The sequence below is a fragment of the Corylus avellana genome, chromosome 9, assembly GCF_965113065.1.
Source record: "Corylus avellana chromosome 9, dhCorAvel1.hap1.2, whole genome shotgun sequence".
Taxonomy (NCBI): Eukaryota; Viridiplantae; Streptophyta; class Magnoliopsida; order Fagales; family Betulaceae; genus Corylus; species Corylus avellana.
Window position 1 is genome coordinate 7,799,133 of NC_142498.1, and position 20,747 is coordinate 7,819,879.

General features: G+C 37.8%; 1 protein-coding gene across 1 annotated transcript; it reads left to right on the forward strand.

Annotated features, from left to right (window-relative positions):
* The first annotated feature begins 10,457 nt into the window (after positions 1-10,457).
* On the forward strand, positions 10,458-14,948 carry LOC132190630 (WAT1-related protein At5g64700-like). Its single transcript, XM_088510674.1, has 6 exons — positions 10,458-10,711; positions 12,227-12,289; positions 12,385-12,718; positions 13,132-13,293; positions 14,047-14,198; positions 14,825-14,948. The coding sequence occupies exons 1-6, from the start codon at positions 10,518-10,520 to the stop codon at positions 14,946-14,948; spliced, it is 1,029 nt and encodes a 342-aa protein (XP_088366800.1). The 5' UTR covers positions 10,458-10,517.
* Positions 14,949-20,747: the final 5,799 nt, after the last annotated feature.

Below are 20,747 nucleotides of genomic sequence, written 5' to 3' on the forward strand. Positions count from 1 at the left end.
ACGTTCCAACACATTTTGCATAATCCAGGAATCATTGTTACCCATCCTTGTTGTAAAAGAGACAATCTAACCTTTCATATGTTAGAAGCGAACCTCGCCTTAGTAATTCACAGAATCTTTAGTTAAGAAAGTCCATAGATGGTTGTGAGTGACTGGAATAAATCAAGTCAATTGTGGGTATCGTACACTATTCCCTTTTACTCTCCTATTTGTCTTGCTTCAAATAGGAGAGGAAAAGATGATCACCTATTGAATCCTTTTATAAGTTGATTTTGTACTACATTTTAACCGACTTGGGTTATTATAAAAAGACAGCACACCAACGTGAAGAGAGCACCAAGTGAAAGAGAGTTTCAGTCATTTCACTTAGTGTAACGCCCCACTGAAATCAATTAACTTGTAATTGATTCCATATTTCACCTCCTAACCTTATTCTTCTCTGAACAAGACTCAGGAATCTCATGCTCTCTGAACAATCATAGCAACTAGAGTAAAACTAAAAGCATTATAACATAGATAAGTCACCAAATATATCGATCAGAAACTAGCCATCAAATATAACACACATCATTACTAACTATTCTGAATGAACTAAGGCCTATGCTTAACCAAATAAAGTATAAAGATAATCTTGAGCATCTGTTGACGAATAGATCCCTCAGCATCTCACATTGACTTGAGCCAAACAGGGTCCAAGTGTTCAAAAATGATACGGAATTTTATTTTATTATTTTATTTTTATTATTATTATTTTATTTTTGACATGTCTCCACAAGGGAAGGGAAAGGGGAAGGAGAATTCAAACTAGTGACTTCCGCTCCATCAGGCGTGGCCTCCAATTGATTGTGCTACCCCTTGAGAACTACATTTAGCAATTTTAAACAATAACTGCTAACCATAATCAATTGTGTTGATAACAGTTTTTCGAAGAGTGATGTTGCATGGAATCTGAGGAGTCATTGATCTGTAAAAAGAGGAAAGTTAGGATAAGAGCTGTCGGGGTGTGCCAGTGGGGGATAGCTCTGATGCCTAAGTCAGTATTTGATTTGAGAGAAGGAGAGCAAGTAAACAATAAGAGAGCTTGAGATATTTGTGATTACCAGATTATGAATTGGAGCTTCCCTTTTATAGGCATCAGATAGCGGTTGTTGTTCCCCGATTCTCGGTCCCATGTTCCCGAGGATCCACTGTGCGCAATGTGTGGCAAAGTGGATCATAGGTTGTGGGCTACTCCACGATCATGAGATCATGGGTTTGGCGGGTGGCTTAGCCACACTTATGCTGGACATGGGCTTCTGAGTTATCCTCAGGTACATGTGTCTTAGTTTTGCCACTGACAGCTGGACCATGTTCTGGTGAACGTGGGGCTTCGCTTGGGTGCTGGGAATACACCACGTTTATTAGTGAACGTGGGGTTTCCTTCATTTGCTGAAGGACCATTGTACCCTAGGTGGGTTGGCCACGTTCGGTTTGAGCTGACTATATCTCGGCCTGGGCCTGTATTTAGTGGGCTTGCACATTGGACTGGGCCAAGAGGTTTGGAGGGCTTAAAGTAGCTGATCCATTACACAACAGTTACCCCCCAATTTCCTTGTTCGAGTGACTATGGAAATTTCTTGTCCTTTCAAAATGGATCAGTTACCAACCAAACCTCGATATGAGGATTTTCTTGGATCGGACTTCCAAGATTTGAATTTTTTTGAAATATATTTCCCGAGGGAAACTTTGACCGTTGAACTTCTTGAGCCAACAGTTTGGAGACTATTGACCTTCCCGAGCCAACAATCTTTGAGACCGTTGATCTTTCAGAGTGATGGACAGATTGCTTGTCAGTTTTCATTTTTCGAGGAATGTGCCACGTGACGCTATTTGTGTGGTTGTACCGATGGTTTACCATGCGTCGGTTTTTTGGTGGTTTGGAAAATCGAGGCGCGCCTTGTTGAGGAACCCCTAGGGTTTTACGTTTGGCACCGCCTCTTGCTTCTTCCCACTTGAGTATATGTTTTTTCGAATTTTGAAAAACCCTTATAAAAGGTGTCTCTCTCCCTCACATCTTCATTTCTCAAACTATCGAAGCCTCTCTCACACAGTCCTCCATTTTCGTCTTCTCTAAGCTCTGCAACTCCATTTTCTCCTACTAGCTTGCTTCCATCCTCAACACTTTACTCAACATTATTTTCTGAGGGTAGTGTTTTTCAGAGTTTCGGTCAAATCTATGCCATCTGCCGAGCCTTTTGTTGGCCCAAACAATCCAGTTCTCAACTACCTTCGATTTCTTCTTCCTCTCATCGAACCCACAGTTGACCATCTTTCATTAAGCATAACTCACCTTCTGATTCAAGGAGGCTACCCATGCATTCCTTGGTTATTAGTCCCAAGCCTTCTCTACATCATGGGTCGTAACAATGGGTCGGACTTTAACAAACTAGGCGAGGCATATTCGGCCTTGCGGAAGTCAAACATGACGAGAGCTGATCAGAAGGTCCTATTTTATTCCTTTGTCAGTCAATTTGCAATTTGATGACATGCAAAATGGAGCATTGGTGAATACCAAAGATGATAAGGTATGCCTCTACGAGACCATGTTCAGAATTGGTTTCAGGCTACCCTTCCTCAGGGTTGTTCGGGAATTGCTGAGTCACCTCAACTTGGCCCTTCATCAAATTGAACTAAATGGTTGGAGGTATCTTTTTGCCTATGTGATTCTGTGGCCACGTGTTGCCATCCTTTGTAACACCCCCAAAATTAGCCTTGGCTAACCTGGTAGGGTTATTGGCAATTACCCAAATTTAACCAACTTGTAACTAAATGAGGAATCGCCCCTCTAAGCATTATCAGAGTTAATGTATAGAAAGGTGATATAAATCTCATGAACTATTAACCATTACAGGGACAAGTATATTCCACGAAATTAAAGATATGGAACAACTAACAATAATAATAAACAAACCTGATAACAACATGTAAAACTTAAAGCAAAGTCTGTAGTTGCAGCCGTACTACTCTTGGGTTCTAGAAATATGTTCCCTATAAAAGTAATAACAGCGTAAGTCTAATGACTTAGTGTTGTGAAATTTTAATAACTTGTAAGTGCACGATTTTTTTTGCAATATCGGAATGCAAGTACGAGGTCGAACCCACATGGAATTGTATTTTTGAAAATTAAATTTATATCTAAACTAATTAAAACTTAACCTAGTTCCGAAAAATATTTGATTTTTTATTTGCAATAAAAAGAAAACATAAACTAAACAAAGTTAAATTAATCAAAAGATGAAGTACTAAGGTTGTGGAATCCACACTCACCAAATCATAGCAACATGTTCCATGTTCATCAATATTATCCAAAGTTCTCACAAAAAAATCTTAGATATGCTTCACTTTCGTATCAAAAAGTTAATCATAACCATCCCTTGTATCTATTCATTTACACAAATCACAAAAGAAATCCAATTTAAATTAAATTATCAGATGTATCTGTAAATCACAAGAGATATCCAATTTAAATCAAAACATCAATTGTATCTGTAGAATAATCACAAGGGATATCCAATTTTTTTTATGAATTAAAAACCAAGCAATCAATTCTATGAAATTATCTCAAATCATCAAATGTATCCTTGAATCACAAAAAATATCCAAGAATCATCTTAACAATTGATTTGAAGTAAAACAATTGGAATATTAAAACTCAATAAAATTGGATAATATTAACTTACATGAATACAATGTTACTCTTCATTGATGAAGTTTCATCCTCAACCTTAGTTGAGAATTTAGCTCCACATGACTATGAAAAATAAAACCTAAACCTAAGGAAAAACTAAACTGAAGGGGGAGAAAACTTGTGTAATTTTGGACTTGGTCTCCAGCCTCCATTCCTTCTCTTGAGGCGTAACGGTTATTTATAGGACTTTCTAAGGCTTAAACCCCTAAAAAGGCTGTTGATGTCAGCTTGTCAGACGAGTGCACTCGAGCGCATGACCAGTGCACTCAATCACACTCGTGCATGAGTTCTTCCTTCTATAGTATAGCGCTCGTGCACTAATGACTTGTTGGTGGGCGTGAGTGTGCTGAAGCGTAGGGTTGTGCACTCAGTCCTTTCCTTGATGGCTCTTTTTCAACTTTCTTCCAAATTTTTGCATTTTTCTCTTTAAAGGCACAGTTTTCCCTTAGTAACCTACAAAACACTAAAAACACAAAACTAACCAAAAACATTAGATTAAGACACAGCTAAAGGATTAACAGATGTAAATTAAGGGGCTTAAATATGCAATATTTGGCACTCATCAAACACTCTCAAAGTTACATTTTGCTAGTCCTTCAGCAAAACAAAACTAAAAATAAAATGAAGGCATGAAACATAAATCCTCTTTCATGGGAGAGACGATTGCATTTAGCATATGCAACAAGCTTTTTAAAACACTAGGCATTCCTAGTGGACGAGTGAACTCTCGTGAGGATTTAACAGGAATGGTACCCACAAAAATTGTAGCACTATGTTGTTGAAAAGAAGTGTAATTTCACACAAACCATGGTTCTCATTCATAAGCAAACTTGAAAAGACAAACATTATCATCACAATTATTAGGGCATCCAAAATCAAAGAACTCATAAATGGACAATTATGACATCATATGTTCCGATAGGTGCAAAGTGAAAGTAGCATACAATCATGAGGCTTCAATTTAATATGATAAGTACTTCAAAATTCGTAGTGCTAGTTCTTGTGTTGGCTTAATTCAATTCCAAAATGCAGATACTACTATTTTACTGGCTCAAACACTAATATAGAATGCTCAAAATCCAATCTCCACCATTTACAATGTAGATTTATGTGTCATGAACGTCCCTGCAAAATTTCAGCTCAATTGGACCACAAACGCCCATCGATTGGAGCTGTTGATCAAGGCTAGATAACATTTCCAAACTAAAGTTTCACCCATTGCATGCCCTGTCCAGACAGGCATTCCCCATGTCTGGACAGCAATTCAGAAATTCTGTTTCTACTCCACAAGGCCCTATTTGGATAGCCCATTAACCTGTCTGGACATCCATTAAGTTTTAGGCCCAACAACATGATTTTTAAGTGTGTTTGGTCTAGGGTTTTGTCAGGAGTATATATACATCTTTATAGATAGAGAAATGAACGAAATTCTACCATAGGTTTTGTGAGAGGCTGTATTTAGAGAGAAAATCTGTGTGAGCCTGATTATTCCTCTTAGAGGATTATTGTTAGTTTCATTGAGCTTTATTGAGAAGTCTATCAGAAGGGTCCGGTAAAGAAGAATCACATTGAAGAAGATTGTGAGTAAAGAGATGAGTTGTAGGCTTGTCGATCTTACAGAGCCAAGGTCTTGCAAAGGGTTGTATGTGTTCCTAGTGTCTGTAATTTCTAGATAATCTTTTGATTGCGATTTCATAGGTTTGGTTGCTCCGGAGAGGTTTTACTTTTAGATTGATTTCTAAAAGGCTTTCTCTTTGTCACCAAAATCCTTGTGTGTGATTGTTTATATTTTGGTGATTGTTTGCTTTGAAAAATATCTGTTAATTCCGTATAAACTATGATATTTATCTGTTTAGAATTTTTCAATTGGTATCAGAGTGGGTTCACTTTGCTTGGCTTAAATTCCCGAGTGAGATCCTTGACTCCTTTTTACTATGAATACAACTCAATATGACTCTTTTAAAACGTACTATTAATTTAGATAATATTTGGCACAACAAGTTTTTGGCGCTATTACCCGGGATTGTTTGATTTTGTTTGAAATTTTTTTTTTTCCCTTAGTTTGTTTTTGTTTTAATTTTTTTTCCAAGTTTTTTCGTAGTTACTGTTCTGCCTTCGGAGGTGCACTCGAGCGCCCTAGAATGGGCACTCGAGCGCACCAGTGCGACCGATCGCATATCCGAACAGCAGCATAGTTACTGTACTAATTATAAATCTGATTTTTTTTCCTCTTTTCTTTTCATACAGGTCAATTGAATCTACACCTTCGTAAGTTTTAATTTTAATTTTGTTTTTATTTTCCCTTTTTTGTTTTAACCTTTTGTTATTTTTGTTTTCACACATGTGGCGCAGCATTCTGACACCCCATAGACCATGTTCATGTTGCCATGACCCTTATCACCATGTTAGAAGATGTCCTACAATGAGACAAATTTCTAACAAATTTTATTGGCACCTGAACACATCATTCTCTAGATTGGGGAACGACCACTATTTTGATTCCTGTTACCCATCATGGAACCAACAGTCAAATTTCTCATGGTAAGCTCAAGCTCCTGGAATTCATGCTCCACAATCTCATGGACAGCAACATCACTCATATCAACAATTCTATGATCATGCATATTCCTCTCAATCAGCTCTGCAACAGCAATATCAGGCTGTACCATCTCCTCTTGAGTTTTCTAAGAAAACATTAGTTATGATCAGTTCAGTAATTGAGGAGATAAAGAACTCTCATTTGAAATCAGTTAAAAGGACGAAGGCCCACTGTACACAAAGAACAAATTTTCTCAAAAAGGAAGAGCCCCAAAGTCAGTTAGTTACCACTCTTCATGGACATTATATGGAGGAAGAGAGTATTTGCTATCATGAAGAAGAGTCATCTCCACAGTTTTATGATGAATCTTCTCCCATTGATTGGCTTCAACAATACCAAGAAGAACCACCTCCTCCAAAAAGGCCTACCTTAGAAGAAACAGTGTCAGCTTTTCTTAGCCATAGTAAGGCCTGTAATCAACGGTTGCAATCCACCATGACCAAGATAGAGGATCATTTCAAGCAAATATCAGATATCCTCAAAGAAGAAGAGTGTCAAGGTCAATTCATGGCAAATCCTAATGGATTATACATGGAGGAAGAGTGCACCTACTATCATGAGCAAGTTGTCACATTGAGGAGTAAAGAAGTGATGGAAAATCAAGTGGAAGAGGGGAAGGAGGAGCAAACCAAAGTTTCACAAGAGCCACATCAGGAAAAAGAAGAGAGCACTGAGATTTCTTCAACAATAGCTCTTATTCCTAAAATACCAAGAAGCCAGGAGACAAGTCTGTTAGAGCTACCACATGAGCAAATTGAGGACATCAAGATAAAAAAGTTTCTTGAGTTTTGTTCTTACTTTATTCCAGTTCATGATTTCCCACCAGACGAGAAACTGTTTGAAAAAACTCAGAGCAGTCATCCCCAATCTATAGACATTTGGAATCACCTTGCAGCAGAAAAGATTCATTCCATTTGGTGCAAGAGAATGAAAGATTGGTACTTCAAGTTTAAAGAGCCACAGTCTAGCTGAAGATGTTAAACTTAGTGCTCATGGGAGGCACCACACAACATATCCTTTTTATTTTCTTGTTTATTTATTTTTATTTTTATTTTTAGTTCTTTGTTATTTTCTGTTGTTATTTTAGTATTTTGTTTTGCGAGGACAAGTGTGCTTCAATCCCAGTGTAGGTCCTGGGCAGGTCCCGGACGAGTCCCAGTCAAGTCCCGGGTGGGTCCCGGTCAAGTCCCAGGCGGGTCCCGGTTAGGTCCAAAGCAGGTCCCGCCGGGGTCCCAGGCAAGTCCTGGGTACGTCTCAGTCAATTCTCGAGGCAGGTTTTGGGTGGGTCCCGGTCAGGTCCTGGGCGGGTCCCGGTCAAGTCCCAGGCAGGTCCCGGGTGAGTCCTGATCAGGTCTAGTGCGGGTCCTGGGCGGGTCCCGGTTAGGTCTCGAGCGGGTCCCGGGCGGGTCCTAGTCTGGTCCAGTGCAGGTCTCGGTTAGGTCCCAGGCAAGTCCCGAGCAGGTCCTGCTAGGGTCCCGGGCAAGTCCCACTGGGGTCCCGGGTAGGTTCCGGTCAAGTCCCGAGTAGGTCCTGGTCAAGCCCCGGGCAGGTCCCGTGTGGGTCCCAGTCAAGTCCCGGGAGGGTCCCGGTCAAGTCTTGGGCTGGTCCTGGGCGGATCCCGGTCAGGTCCCGTGCTAGTCCCGGGCAAGTCTTGGGCGGGTCCTGGTCAGGTCCCAGGCAGGTCCCAGGCGAGTCCCAGTCAGGTGCAGTGCGGGTCCCGATCAGGTCCCGGGCGGGTCCCGGTCAAGTCCCGAGAGAGTCCCGGTTAGGTCCCAGGCGGGTCCCAGTTAGGTCCCAGGCAAGTCTTGGGCAGGTCCTGCCGGGGTCCCGGGCAGGTCCCGATCAAGTCCCGAGCAAGTCCCGGACGGGTCCCGGTCAGGTTCCGGGCTGGTCCTGGGCAGGTCCCAGTCAAGTCCCGAGTGGGTCCCGAGCAGGTCCCAGGTGGGTCCCGGTCAAGTCTCGAGAGAGTCTCGGTCAGGTCCCGTGCTGGTCTCGGACAGGTCGTGGGCGAGTCCCGGTCAAGTCTCGGGCAGGTCCCGGTCAAGTCCCAGCGAGGTTCTGGGCGGGTCTTAGTAAAGTCCATCGATTTAAGAATGAGATGCTCATAGTTGGAAAATGGTTTACAGTTTCTAAAATCGTAAATCATTTTTCAAAAATTAAAAAAGAATTTTCGTTCAAAAGGAAAATATTTTCCATTGACTACTATTTTACGTCGAAGTAAACACCGTAAAATACGGAAATCATTTTCTGAAAATTATTTTACGTCTAAGTAAACGGAGCCTAAGTTTAAATTTATTTTGCTTATTCCTTATAATATTGTGTAGCATCGTAGGAGGAGTTTTGGTTATATTGGGCTTTACCTAATTCTATGGGCAAAAGCCAATGACATGGAGAAGGAAAGGACTGGCGAACAATTCTGTTTATTCTCCCTTGGTTCAAACATGAAAGAGGAAGGTGAGAGTTCAACAAGAAGCGGAAATTCTTGAGATACAAGATCTATGCGTACACATTTATTTGGCTCAAATGATTTGGTTAAATGGCCAAAAGCAGAAATTATTCCATTATTTGACTCTAAATTCTAATAGTCAATGCATGATATTTTACCCTAAACATGCTAAATTTAGATTTTGTTATGATTTTTCTATTTAAAAATTGGCTGAGAAATTGTGGTAGAAAAATTTTTGATGTCAAGGGATGGACAGTATGGTATTATCATGATTTTCGAGGTTGATTTCTAGTTATCAACTTACTTCCTCTTACTTAAAAATTTTTTTTAAAAAAAAAACTTAATTTCCTCTTGTGAAATGTATTTTTCTTTTGCAGGCAAGATACAATAGACATTTCCCAAAAGCTAGATGACAAAAAAAAAAAAAAAAAAGCGGAAGGGATTGAAAGAAAAGATAAAGAGAAACAAAACTCCCCTTATACTTTCACGCATTTTGAAATTTTTCTCTCAAAGTTCAAAAACTCTCAATTTAAGGTATTAAATTTTTAATTTTTTACAATGTCTCAATCCATTAGGGTTTTCTATTAAATCTATTTAAAATTCCCAAAATACCCCCTTTTTTTTAATTAAAAATGATAGAAAAAAATTTGCAAAGATTGAGGCATGTGTATTTTTTTTGAAATTTTTGCAAATTTTGTTAAATCATAACCAATGTGTGTATCTTTACAATTTTTTATTTTATTTTTTACAATAAAAATAGGGGTATTTTGGAAATTTAACAAGATTTAATGAAAAAACCTAACGGAAGAGAGATATTGTAAAAAATTAAAAGTTCAATACCCTAAATTGAGAGTTATTAAACTTCAGAAATATAATTTAAAAACGTGCGGAAGTTGAGGAGATTAAGTAAAGTTTCTCCAAAGATGAATATAATGTTCCAAAACATTTTGCTTAATCCAGGAATCATTGTTTACACTTTCATCCTTCTCAAAAAAGGAGACACTCTTACCCTCCATACATTATAAGCGAACCTCACCTTAGTAATTCATTAAATCTTTAGTTAGGAATGTTCAAAGCTGCTCAATAAATCTGTAGATTGGGATGCTCAGAAATGGGCTCATGTCCTTCTCACAATGGTAAAAAAACCCATCACACCACGCCCAATACTTTAGTGCCATTGGACTAGGATAGACATTCAAGTGCAACAATTAAATATTTAAGAGTGAAAAGTCGGTTACGATTAGTGATTATTGGCTAAGAACTGCTAACCATAACCTCTTAAACGGTTAATAAAATTCACTAATTACTTCCACTAATTATCTAGACAATTAACCAGCAGTTAGTAGTTAATAATCATAATAACCGTTAACTGATTCTTAAAAGAAATTTTTTAAAAAAAAATAAAAACTAAACGAAAAAACCAAAAGGATATAGTTTATGACTCCCCAATGTATATCGGTCAGGCATCCAATACTCAAAAACTTTGATGTCATTGTGCTGTGGAGATGGATTTTGATATTTTAATGCTTTTGTTCTACGTTGTACCGAACCCCCAACACGTGCGGTGTGGTAGTTGTAACTTCTGGTGGTCAACCTAACATTCAATGAGGCATCCAAATCATATCCTCTCTATATATATATATTACCATCTCAACATCAGCCCATCTGTTGAGTGAATGGTGAAACAAAAGGAGTAAGAAGAAGAAGAAGAAGAAAAGCTTAATGTTAGAGAGCAGGAAGTGAACATGACCAGGTTGTTGTCGGTGTTGGAGGAAAGCTCGCCATATTTGTTCCTGACATTGAACGAACTCTGCCTTGCAGTTTTCATGATTTTGGTAGAATCAGTTACCTCCACCGGCATTAGTGCTCTTGTCATTGTTGTGTACGAGCATGTCATCGCCACCATTGTCTTGTCGTTTCTCGCTTTCTTCCTTGAGAAGTGAGTGCTTTCATCTTCACCTACATATATATATATATAGCTTGTCATTTAGTACTCTTAATAATTAAGTGGTGAAACTACTCTGTGGGCTGAAACAGAGTTGTATGTTCATCCAACCACTGCTAGTGCTAGCAAAAAAGGAAAAGAAAAATAAGAAAATGTGTTAGAATCTAAGGCTTGCAGAGGTTGAGTCCAACTCTCTTGGTAACCTTGGTCTTGATTGTTTCCTTCAGATTATTATCTATTGACAGCTTTTCTTGTGTTTGGTTGGGTGGAAGTGTAGATATCTGAATTGGGAAAGGAAATAAATGGACGGAGTCTTTTTCCCTCTATCCACCATTTCCTTTCTTCCGAGTTTGGGAGGAAAAAGGAGGGAGAATTTTCAAAGAAGGAAAAAGGAGGGAGAATTTTCAAAGAAGGAAAAATTCTCTAGTGCTGATACTTGGGAGTAGCTTAGATCTAGAAAACCAGTAGTTGATTGGTGGGAAGTCATTTGTTTCCTCTTACTTTGGAGTGTGGTTAGCTGTGCATAATACCCTTCCAATCGGGGACAGATTACTAAAATGGGGTTATAAACTTATAAGGGTGAAGTGCATTGTGTGTTTTCAAATGTGGCTTTTATGTCAGAATTTGGATGGAGGGGATGAGAAGATGTAATGTGTGTGATCCTCCCTTAGATTGGGATGCTGTTGTGAGTCTGGGGAAGCAAGAATGGAAGAGAAAATCTCTAATGGCCCGCTGATATTTGTAAATTGGCTTTCAGTGCTTCAATCTATAATATTTGGTGGAACCCAGTATGGGAGCCATCCAAAAACAGAGGACCAGATGATGGAGAGAATTTCTTGGGAAATTTGAACTAGAATTGTGGGGTAGGATAGTTTAAGAGGACTCTTCAAAATGAAGCAATTTGTAGAAACTGGAATATCAAATTGGAAGTGCTGAATTAGTAGCATTCTGTTAGCTTCTGCAGTCCTTGTTGCAGATTGTTTGTAGCTGAAAAATGGCCTTGTTTTCTTGTTTGTTGAGTTTCTGCAGAAATTTGTTCTACAGATTGTTGGGGTAGGCCTTGTTTAGTGGTTTTGAGTTTCCGTAGTGCTTCTGCACAAATATTTTCTTTAGATTGTTAGTGTTGGATCATACCTTTGATCATCTCATTTGAAAATCAACTAATTTCAGTAAAAAAAATCATATTCTTTTATGACATTTAAAATAAGACATATTCTAAGAGTTATCCACATGAGCAGAGAGGCACTCTTGCACCTCAACGTGATGCTCCCGTGACTCGAACGCATGATCCTGGCTCTAATACTATGTGTTGGATTATGCTATAACCATTTCATTTGAAAATTAATTAGTTTGTGTGTTTGTTGTTAATAGAAATTTAATTCATTAAAAAAAAAAAAAAAAGAGGAGAGAGAAAAGAGGAATTAGACAATGTTTATTTATTTATTTATTTTTAATTTTTCCTTGAAAACTATGATTTATGTTTAAGAATTGAGTTGTCCTTGGTGGCAGGAACAAGAGGCCTCCCCTCTCCTTGAAGATACTATGCTATGCATTCCTTTTGGGACTCTTGCAGTATGTGCAAAGCTTTTTCTTCTTGCAGAAATTGGAAAATATATTTCTCAGATGAATTATTATTAACTTATATATATACATCAATTGTTTTGTAGGATTACTCTTTGTCAGATGCTATTGACAATGTCCCTGCAATTTGTAACATCGACGACTTATCAAAGCGTTGGTCTGAACTTGGTCCCCTCGATAGTGTTTATATTGGCCCTCATCTTCCAACAAGAAAATCTCAGATGGTGGAACATCAACGGACAGGCGAAGATATGGGGTCTGCTCCTCTCGGCTGCCGGAGCTCTGGCTTTAGTGTTGTGGAAGGGGCCAGTTGTGCTAACCTCCATGTTGTTCAACATTCAAGCAACAAGTGATGGTGTCCTCGGCAGCATCATGATCATTGTTGGGATCCTTGCGACAAGCTTTTGGATTATTTTAGTGGTAAGAAAAAGATTTTCCCTAATTGATCTACCCTAATATTATAATTAGGGGTGCCAATTCGCATGTTGAGTTTGTGACGTATTGAGATATGGATAAAAGACTATATAGGTCAACCTTACCTCAATTTATAATTAAACAGGTCAGACTCTTCAACCTTAATTTACTATTTTCATATCGGGTTTGCGAGTCATGTCAAAAATTGTTAGCCTTAATTGTCGTATGTCGAGGTTGGTCATGTCGAAGTATGGGTATAAGATAAACTCTAACCCAATCTATTTAATTAAACAGGTCAAACCCTTTAACCTTAACCAACTGATTTCTCGTTGAGTTTATATCAAATTTGCGAGTCATGTCAAAAATGCATTTCGCTCCTTTTTATTTTAGTGGTTAACATAGTAATGAAAATCTTGCAGGGACGTGTCATTCAGTTTTACCCAGCAGAACTATCCTTAACGGCGATGATGAGCTTATTTGGCACAATCCAAACTGCCTTTATCTCTATATTTGTTATATCATGGTCATCTTGGAAGCTAGAGTGGGAAGGAGGGCTTGTCTTGGTCACCATATTACTTGGAGTAAGCCAATATACACATACAAGTTAGGGTTGGTATCCTAAAAGCTAATTATGAATTTGGCATTATTTAATTTTTTCGTTTAAATAGTCATAATATTTTGTTGAGCGAATTATAATTGATTAGCTGAATTGGTTTTTTTCTCTTTTATGTATGCATTGCATGTGATTTAGGTGTAAGTATGACTCATGTATAGAAGATCTAAATTACGACTTCCTAACAGCTTTTTTAAATTGAGTTTATTGCTTACAAGAAAAGTGGGTGCTTTATTTGAGAACACTATGACATATTAACTACTATGTGATAGAATGATTTATCTTACTCACCATATTAATAGCTTAAGTGATATATGTTATTTTTAGAAATTACCTCTTACAAACTAGTTTATAAGAAATTTCTGTCCAATAAAAAAAATGATCAAAAGGATGTTGTAAGCAACTAAATCAATGTTTTAAAAAAGAGAAAATCTTCGTGTTTTAAAATTTTTATTTTATTTTATTTTATTTTTTTAACTTTTTCTTTCCAAAACGAAAACATTAACAACCCATTCTTTCTAAACATTACAAAAAAATAAATAAATAAAAATAAATAAATAAATAAAATTACCTTTAAACCACGTCAAAATACTTTTTCAAACCCAAAACACATTAACATTAACAAACAATCTCCATTGATTTACCTTTTCAAACATCACCCTAACAAATATATATAGTTTTCATGTACTAACCTACCAGTTTCGGGTCTGGTGAATTGCAGGGAGTTGTGGTGACAGGGTTATCATACTATGTGATGACGTGGTCCATTAAGAAGAAGGGCCCAGTGTTCACAGCCGCATTTAACCCACTTCTTGTTGTTTTCTCGTTTCTTCTACAAACATTCTTATTGGGGAATTCTGCACATTTGGGCAGGTATGTCTGCACATTCTGTATTCCACTATATATGACCCAAAACGATATTCAAATAATAAGGGCTAGAATGGGTTTTTCATATTTTGTTCCTAAGATTTTAACACAAATGCAATTTCTTGTTTTTCCTATAGAATTTGTTAGACTACTTTTTCTTTTATTTTTTTATTTTTTTTTTTTCCTTCTCTAGCTAAGAATGCACTCGAGTTCTTTGAACCATTTGCTTTGAACTTCCCATTCCGTTTTTATTGTTATTGAATGAGAATTAATTGGCTATAAATGTTATACCACAACCACCAATCGATTTTTCTGACCAAGCATACTCTTGACACTTTTCAAAATCTTTTTTTTTAAAGATTACTTAAATATAAATGATCTCCGCTCGGATACCATGTCAAGTTATGACTTATTCCAAAAGTTTAAATTAATAAAAATATATAAATTTAATTATTTATTTTATTCCTTAATCAAAGTCAATGCAAATTTACTTTATTGGTCATATGCTTCCTTACAAGTTTTATTTTTTTATTTTTTAAAGAGTGATTATGTCTAACATTTTGAGTTGACGAAGAACTAAGGTGTAATTTCTTTTCCGATTAAATTCATTTTGTTTAATCCTTGTTGTGTAGCATCATAGGAGGAGTTCTGGTTATATTGGGTCTTTACCTGCTTTTATGGGCGAAGGCCAATGACACGGAGAAAGAAACGACTATGGCGGATGATTCTGTTTACTCTCCCTTAGTTCAACCATGAAAGAGGGAGACAAGAATTCAACAAGAAGCTGTAATTTCTTGAGATACAAGATGTATGCATAACCATTTCTTTGGCTTAAGGTTAATGACCTAAAGCATAAATTATTATATTAATTGATTCTAAATTCTAATAGCCGATTTGCAATATTTGACCCTCATTAAGCTAAGTTTAGATTTTTCATTTTATTTTATTTTAACAAACGAGTTATTTTCAATTGTTGTGAGTGCACTTGTGAGTGTTATGTCCCACATTGAGAAAATATAAAAGAAAAGAGTACTTAATATACCTAAGTGGACCTTAGCCTGTTATTAGCTTAGGCTTTTGGGATAGAGTTGTGTTCAATTAAGTATATTAATGTACTCTTGTTAAAAACTACATAATCGATGCAGCAATTAAAAAGAAATAGTAAAAAACCACCACAATCTTAGTGTGGATGGACGGAATTGATGGAGAAAGCCAAATTAGATTCTGAAGAAAATAGATCTAGAAACTCCATCAAATCCGGTGGGATGGCAGTGCAGTATGGTATGACCATGATTGCTGAAGGTTGAATTAGAGTTATCAACATACTTTCTCTTCTGATAGACATATTTCACAAAAGCTACATTAAGAATTGCAAAAAAAAAAAAAAAAAAAAAAAATGCAAAGCCAATTGAAAGAAAACAATCAATGTAATGTTCCAACACATTTTGCATAATCCAGGAATCATTGTTACCCCTTCATCCTTGTTGTAAGCGAACCTCGCCTTAGTAATTCAGAATCTTTAGTTAAGAAAGTTCATAGATGTGTTGTGAGTGACTGGAATAAATCAAGTCAGTTGTGGGTCTCGTACACTATCCCCTTTTACTCTCCTATTTGTCTTTCTTCAAATAGGAGAGGAAAAGGTGATCACCTATTGAATCCTTTTATAAGTTGATTTTGTACTACATTTTAACCAACTTGGGTCATTATAAAAAGACAGAACACCAACGTGAAAGAGAGTTTCAGTCATTTCACTTAGTGTAACGCCTCACTGAAATTAATTAATTGGTAATTGATTTCATGTTTCACCTCCTAACCTTATTCTTCTCGAAACAAGACTCAGGAATCTCATGCTATCTGAAAAATCATAGCAACTAGAGTAAAACTAAAAGCATTATAACATAGATAAGTCACCAAATATATCGATCAGAAACTAGCCATCAAATATAATACACATCATTACTAACTATTCTGAATGAACTAAGGCTTATGCTTAACCAAATAAAGTATAAAGATAATCTCAAGCATCTGCTGACGAATAGATCCCTCAGCATCTCACATTGACTTGAGCCAAACAAGGTCCAAGTCCTCAAAAATGATATGGATCAAGTCCCTTCATAATGACCAAATGTTTCCCTGGGTCCATCTTCAACTAAGCTAGGTAAACAACGCAATTATACATAATTGATGCAAAATAATCCAAGGGTAAGTCTAACAACTTAATGAATAAAAATTCACACGACGTACATGTAATTAAATGGTGAACTCAGTTATTTATAAATCACATGCAGCATTATAAGATAACATTTTGTCATGAATGCAATATAGATATAGTATATGCTATAAATTAAGATTCAAGTCATAGTTCAAACTGTATGATCTACCCGAAATATTATCCATTCTCAGTAGGGTTGGCGCTGTCTCGATGGACCTATAATACAATCTTGGTGCCCCAGCCATTGTACCTTACCGTTTATAGCACTAGTAGCCTGACTGAGTCTAACCTCAGGTAGCCCATGCTACTAATGATATACGTTCTATAGTGATCCGCCAATCAAATATGATTGCGCCGGTTATGAAACAATCATTGGATCGAATACTCATATAACACACATATATTTGACCATAGAATTAACACGTATAGTAACCCTTGACCATTATCCCGCACGCATTGGTGTACTATGTCATACGATGCAATCAGTCTTTTCCGTCTTTTACATGAATGCTCTTTTACAAAATGATTATACGGTGTAGTTTGAGTTTTGAATAACTACAAACTGACAATCCAGTTAGCTTTTTTATTTTGGCATGTCTCCACAAGGGAAGGGAAAGGGGGAGGAGAATTCAAACTAGTGACTTCCGCTCCATTAGGCGTGGCCTCCAATTGATTGTGCTATCCCTTGAGGACTACATTTAGCAATTTTAAACAATAACTACTAACCATAATCAATTGTGTTGATAACAATTTTCCGAAGAGTGACGTTGCACGGAATCCGAAAAGTCATTGATTTGTAAAAAGAGGAAAGTTAGGATAAGAGCTATTAGGGTGTGCCGGCGAGGGATAGCTCTGATGCCTAAGTCAGTATTTGATTTGAGAGAATGAGAGCAAATAAGCAATAAGAGAGCTTGAGAGATTTGTGATTACCAAATTATGAATTGGAGCTTCCCTTTTATAGGCATCAGATAGCGATTGTCGTTCCCCGATTCTCGGTCCCACGTTCCCGAGGATCCACTGTGCGCAATGTGTAGCAAAGTGGATCGTAGGTTGTGGGCTACTCCATGATCATGAGATCGTGGGTTTGGCAGGTGGCTTGGCCACGCTTATGCTGGACATGGGCTCCCGAGTTATCCTCAGGTACATGTGTCTCAATTTTTCCATTGACAGTTGGACCACGTTTTGGTGAACGTGGGGCTTCGCTTGGGTCCTAGGAATACACCACGTTTATTAGTGAATGTGGGGTTTCCTTCGTTTGCTGAAAGACTATTGTACCCTCGGTGGGAGTATTATACCCTCGATGGGCTAGCCATGTTTGGTCTGAGCTGACTATATCTCGGCCTGCGCTTGTATTTAGTGGGCTTGCACATTGGATCGGGCCTAGAGGTCCGGAGGGCTTAAAGTGGCTGATCTATTACCCAACAATTACCACCCAATTTCCTTGTCCAAGTGACTATGGAAATTGCTTGTCCTTTCAAAATGGATCGGTTACCGACCAAACCTCGATATGAGGATTTTCTTGGATCGGACTTCCAAGATTTGAAATTTTTTCGAATATATTTCCCAAGGGAAACTTTGACCGTTGAACTTCCCGAGCCAACAATCTTTAAGATCGTTGGTCTTCCCGAGTGATGGACAGCTTGCTTGTCAATTTTCATTTTTTGAGGAATATGCCATGTGATGCTATTTGTGTGGTTGTATCGACAGTTTACCACGTGTCGGTTTTTTGGTGGTTTGGAAAATCGAGGCGCGCCTTCTCGAGGAACTATTAAGTGCCAAAATATTCATATTTTAGCCCTTAAACTTATATGTGTAATTCCTTAAGGGTTGTTAAATTATGCTATTTTAGTTCCTTTAAGTGTTTTCCATGCTTTTGTAGGCTTTTGAAAGAAAATGAAGTAAATCTAGAAAATTTGGGCTCAAAAAGAGAAATTGGGAAAAGTTGGAGTCCCTGACAGTGCGATCGAGCGCACTACCAGAGAAGACAAGCAGCGAAGCGGCCATGTGCGATCGTGTGCACAACAGAAGAGTCTCGATCGTAGACGTGCAATCGAGCGCACACGAGTTGCGATCGATCGCACCCGTGCGCAGGTGACACACCAAGAGGTGGCCAGACTATTATTCTTTCCATATTAGGGTTTTCCAAGTCCCACTTGTAATAGGAGTAAAACCCTACGAATTTCCCAGGTTTACTAATGTGTCAAGGACTTCTAAAGCCTATAAATAGACCTCTTAGCTTCTAGGAATAAGGGTGGAGACAGAGGGACAAGCTCTGGAAAGGAACTGAAGGCTAGATCAAGAGGAGTTTGAGTTTTTCTTCTCTTCCACCTTTTATTTTGTTATGCAGTTTATATTTTAATTGAGGTTAGATTAAAGCCCTAGTCATGACTATTTGTGATTTCAATATTGGCGCATTTGCTACAATTATATTTTGGTGTATTTAGCTTAATCAATTCCTATTTTCTTGTATTCCTCATATGAGTTTGCCTAATCAACATATGCATGTGCTATGGACTAGTTAATTAAATCAATTTGGATGATCGAGTCCTGGGTTTAATAAGAGTAATAAAAGAAATCCACACCGGGTTCTTGAGTTAATCAACATGGGGAACCGGGAGTATAAGCCCATGCCCTAGGCCTCATGTGTTTATCGATTTCCATAGATTTATGCTTTCTTAAAGAACAACTTAGTATACACCCATGCTAAATCCTTTAAGAAAGAAGACAATTAGAGTATACACCCATACCTAATTCGTTGCTTAGGAAAATCTATAGCTTAAGGAGTATACACCCATACCCTTAGGTTGGCAAACATTAAATATACCGGTATAATTGGCGCATTGGCATATTGTTATCTTAATTAGTCTGATTAGTGGTACATATCAAAACCTTAATCCTTTTTAGTTTTTGTTTATCTTTTATTTTATTTGTTTATATTAAATTCATGACAATTGAATTTTATATGTTTAATTAAATAGGAATTTACTTCTAAACATAATTTACCAATCCTCGTGGGAATGATTTCGTATTTGTCTGTCATACTATCGTTTGATCTTGTACACTTGCGAGTAAAACGTACTAGATATTATCTATTAATTTAGGTAGTATTTGGCACACCAGGAACCCTAAGGTTTTATGTTTGGTGCCGCGCCTTGCTTCTTTCTACTTGAGTATATGTATTTTTGAATTTTGAAAAACCCTTATAAAAGGTGTCTCTCTCCCTCACATCTTCATTTCTCAAACTATTGAAGCCGCTCTCGCACAGTCCTCCATTTTCGTCTTCTTTAAGCTCTGCAACTCCATTTTCTCCTGCTAGCTTGATTCCATCCTCAACACTTTCCTCAACATTATTTTCTAAGGGTTGTGTTTTTTCAGAGTTTCAGTCAGATCTATGTCATCTGCCGAGCCTTTCATCGGCCCAAACAATCCAGTTCTCAACTACCTCTAATTTCTTCTTCCTCTCATTGAACCCACGGTTGACCATCTTCGGTTAAGCATAACTCACCTTCTGATTCAAGGAGGCTACATGTGCATTCCTCAGTTATTCGTCCCAAGCCTTCTCTACATCATGGGTCGTAACGATGGGTCGGACTTTAATGAACTAGGTGAGGCATTTTCGGCCTTGTGGAAGTCAAACCTGACGAAAGCTGATCAGAAGGTCCTATTTTATTCCTGTATCAGTCAATTTTCGCTTTGATGATGTGCAAAATGGAGCTGTGGTGAATACCGAAGAGGAGGAGCTATGCCTCTACGAGACCATGTTCAGAACTGGTTTCAGGCTGCCTTTCCTCAGGGTTGTTTGGGAATTGCTGAGTCACCTCAACCTGGCTCTTCATCAAATTGAGCCAAACGGTTGGAGGTATCTTTTTGCCTACATGGTTCTGTGGCCACGTGTTCCCAAGGAGGAGCATCCTTTGTAATGCCCTCAAAATTAGCCTTGGCTAACCTAGTAGGGTTATTGGCAATTACCCCACTTTAACCAACTTGTGACTAAATGAGGAATCACCCCTCTAAGCATTATCAGAGTTAATGCATAGGAAGGTGATATAAATCTCATAAACTATTAAACATTACAGGAACAAGTATATTCCACGAAATTAAAGACATGGAACAACTAACAATAATACTAAACAAACCTGATAACAACATGTAAAACTTAAAGCAAAGTCTGTAGTGGCAACCGTACCACTCTTGGATTCTAGAAACATGCTCCCTATAAGAGTAATAACAGCGTAAGTCTAACGACTTAATGTTGTGAAATTTTAATAACTCGTAAGTGCATGAATTTTTTTGCAATATAGGAATGCAAGTGCGAGGTCGAACCCACAGGGAATTGTGTTTTC

Bases quoted from the DNA above. Each gene is read 5' to 3' on its own strand.
- LOC132190630 (XM_088510674.1), top strand. From the start codon at position 10,518: ATGACCAGGTTGTTGTCGGTGTTGGAGGAAAGCTCGCCATATTTGTTC. The intron at 10,712-12,226 runs GTGAGTGCTTTC...CCTTGGTGGCAG, and splicing joins CTCGCTTTCTTCCTTGAGAA to GAACAAGAGGCCTCCCCTCT. The intron at 13,294-14,046 runs GTAAGCCAATAT...GGTGAATTGCAG, and splicing joins TGGTCACCATATTACTTGGA to GGAGTTGTGGTGACAGGGTT.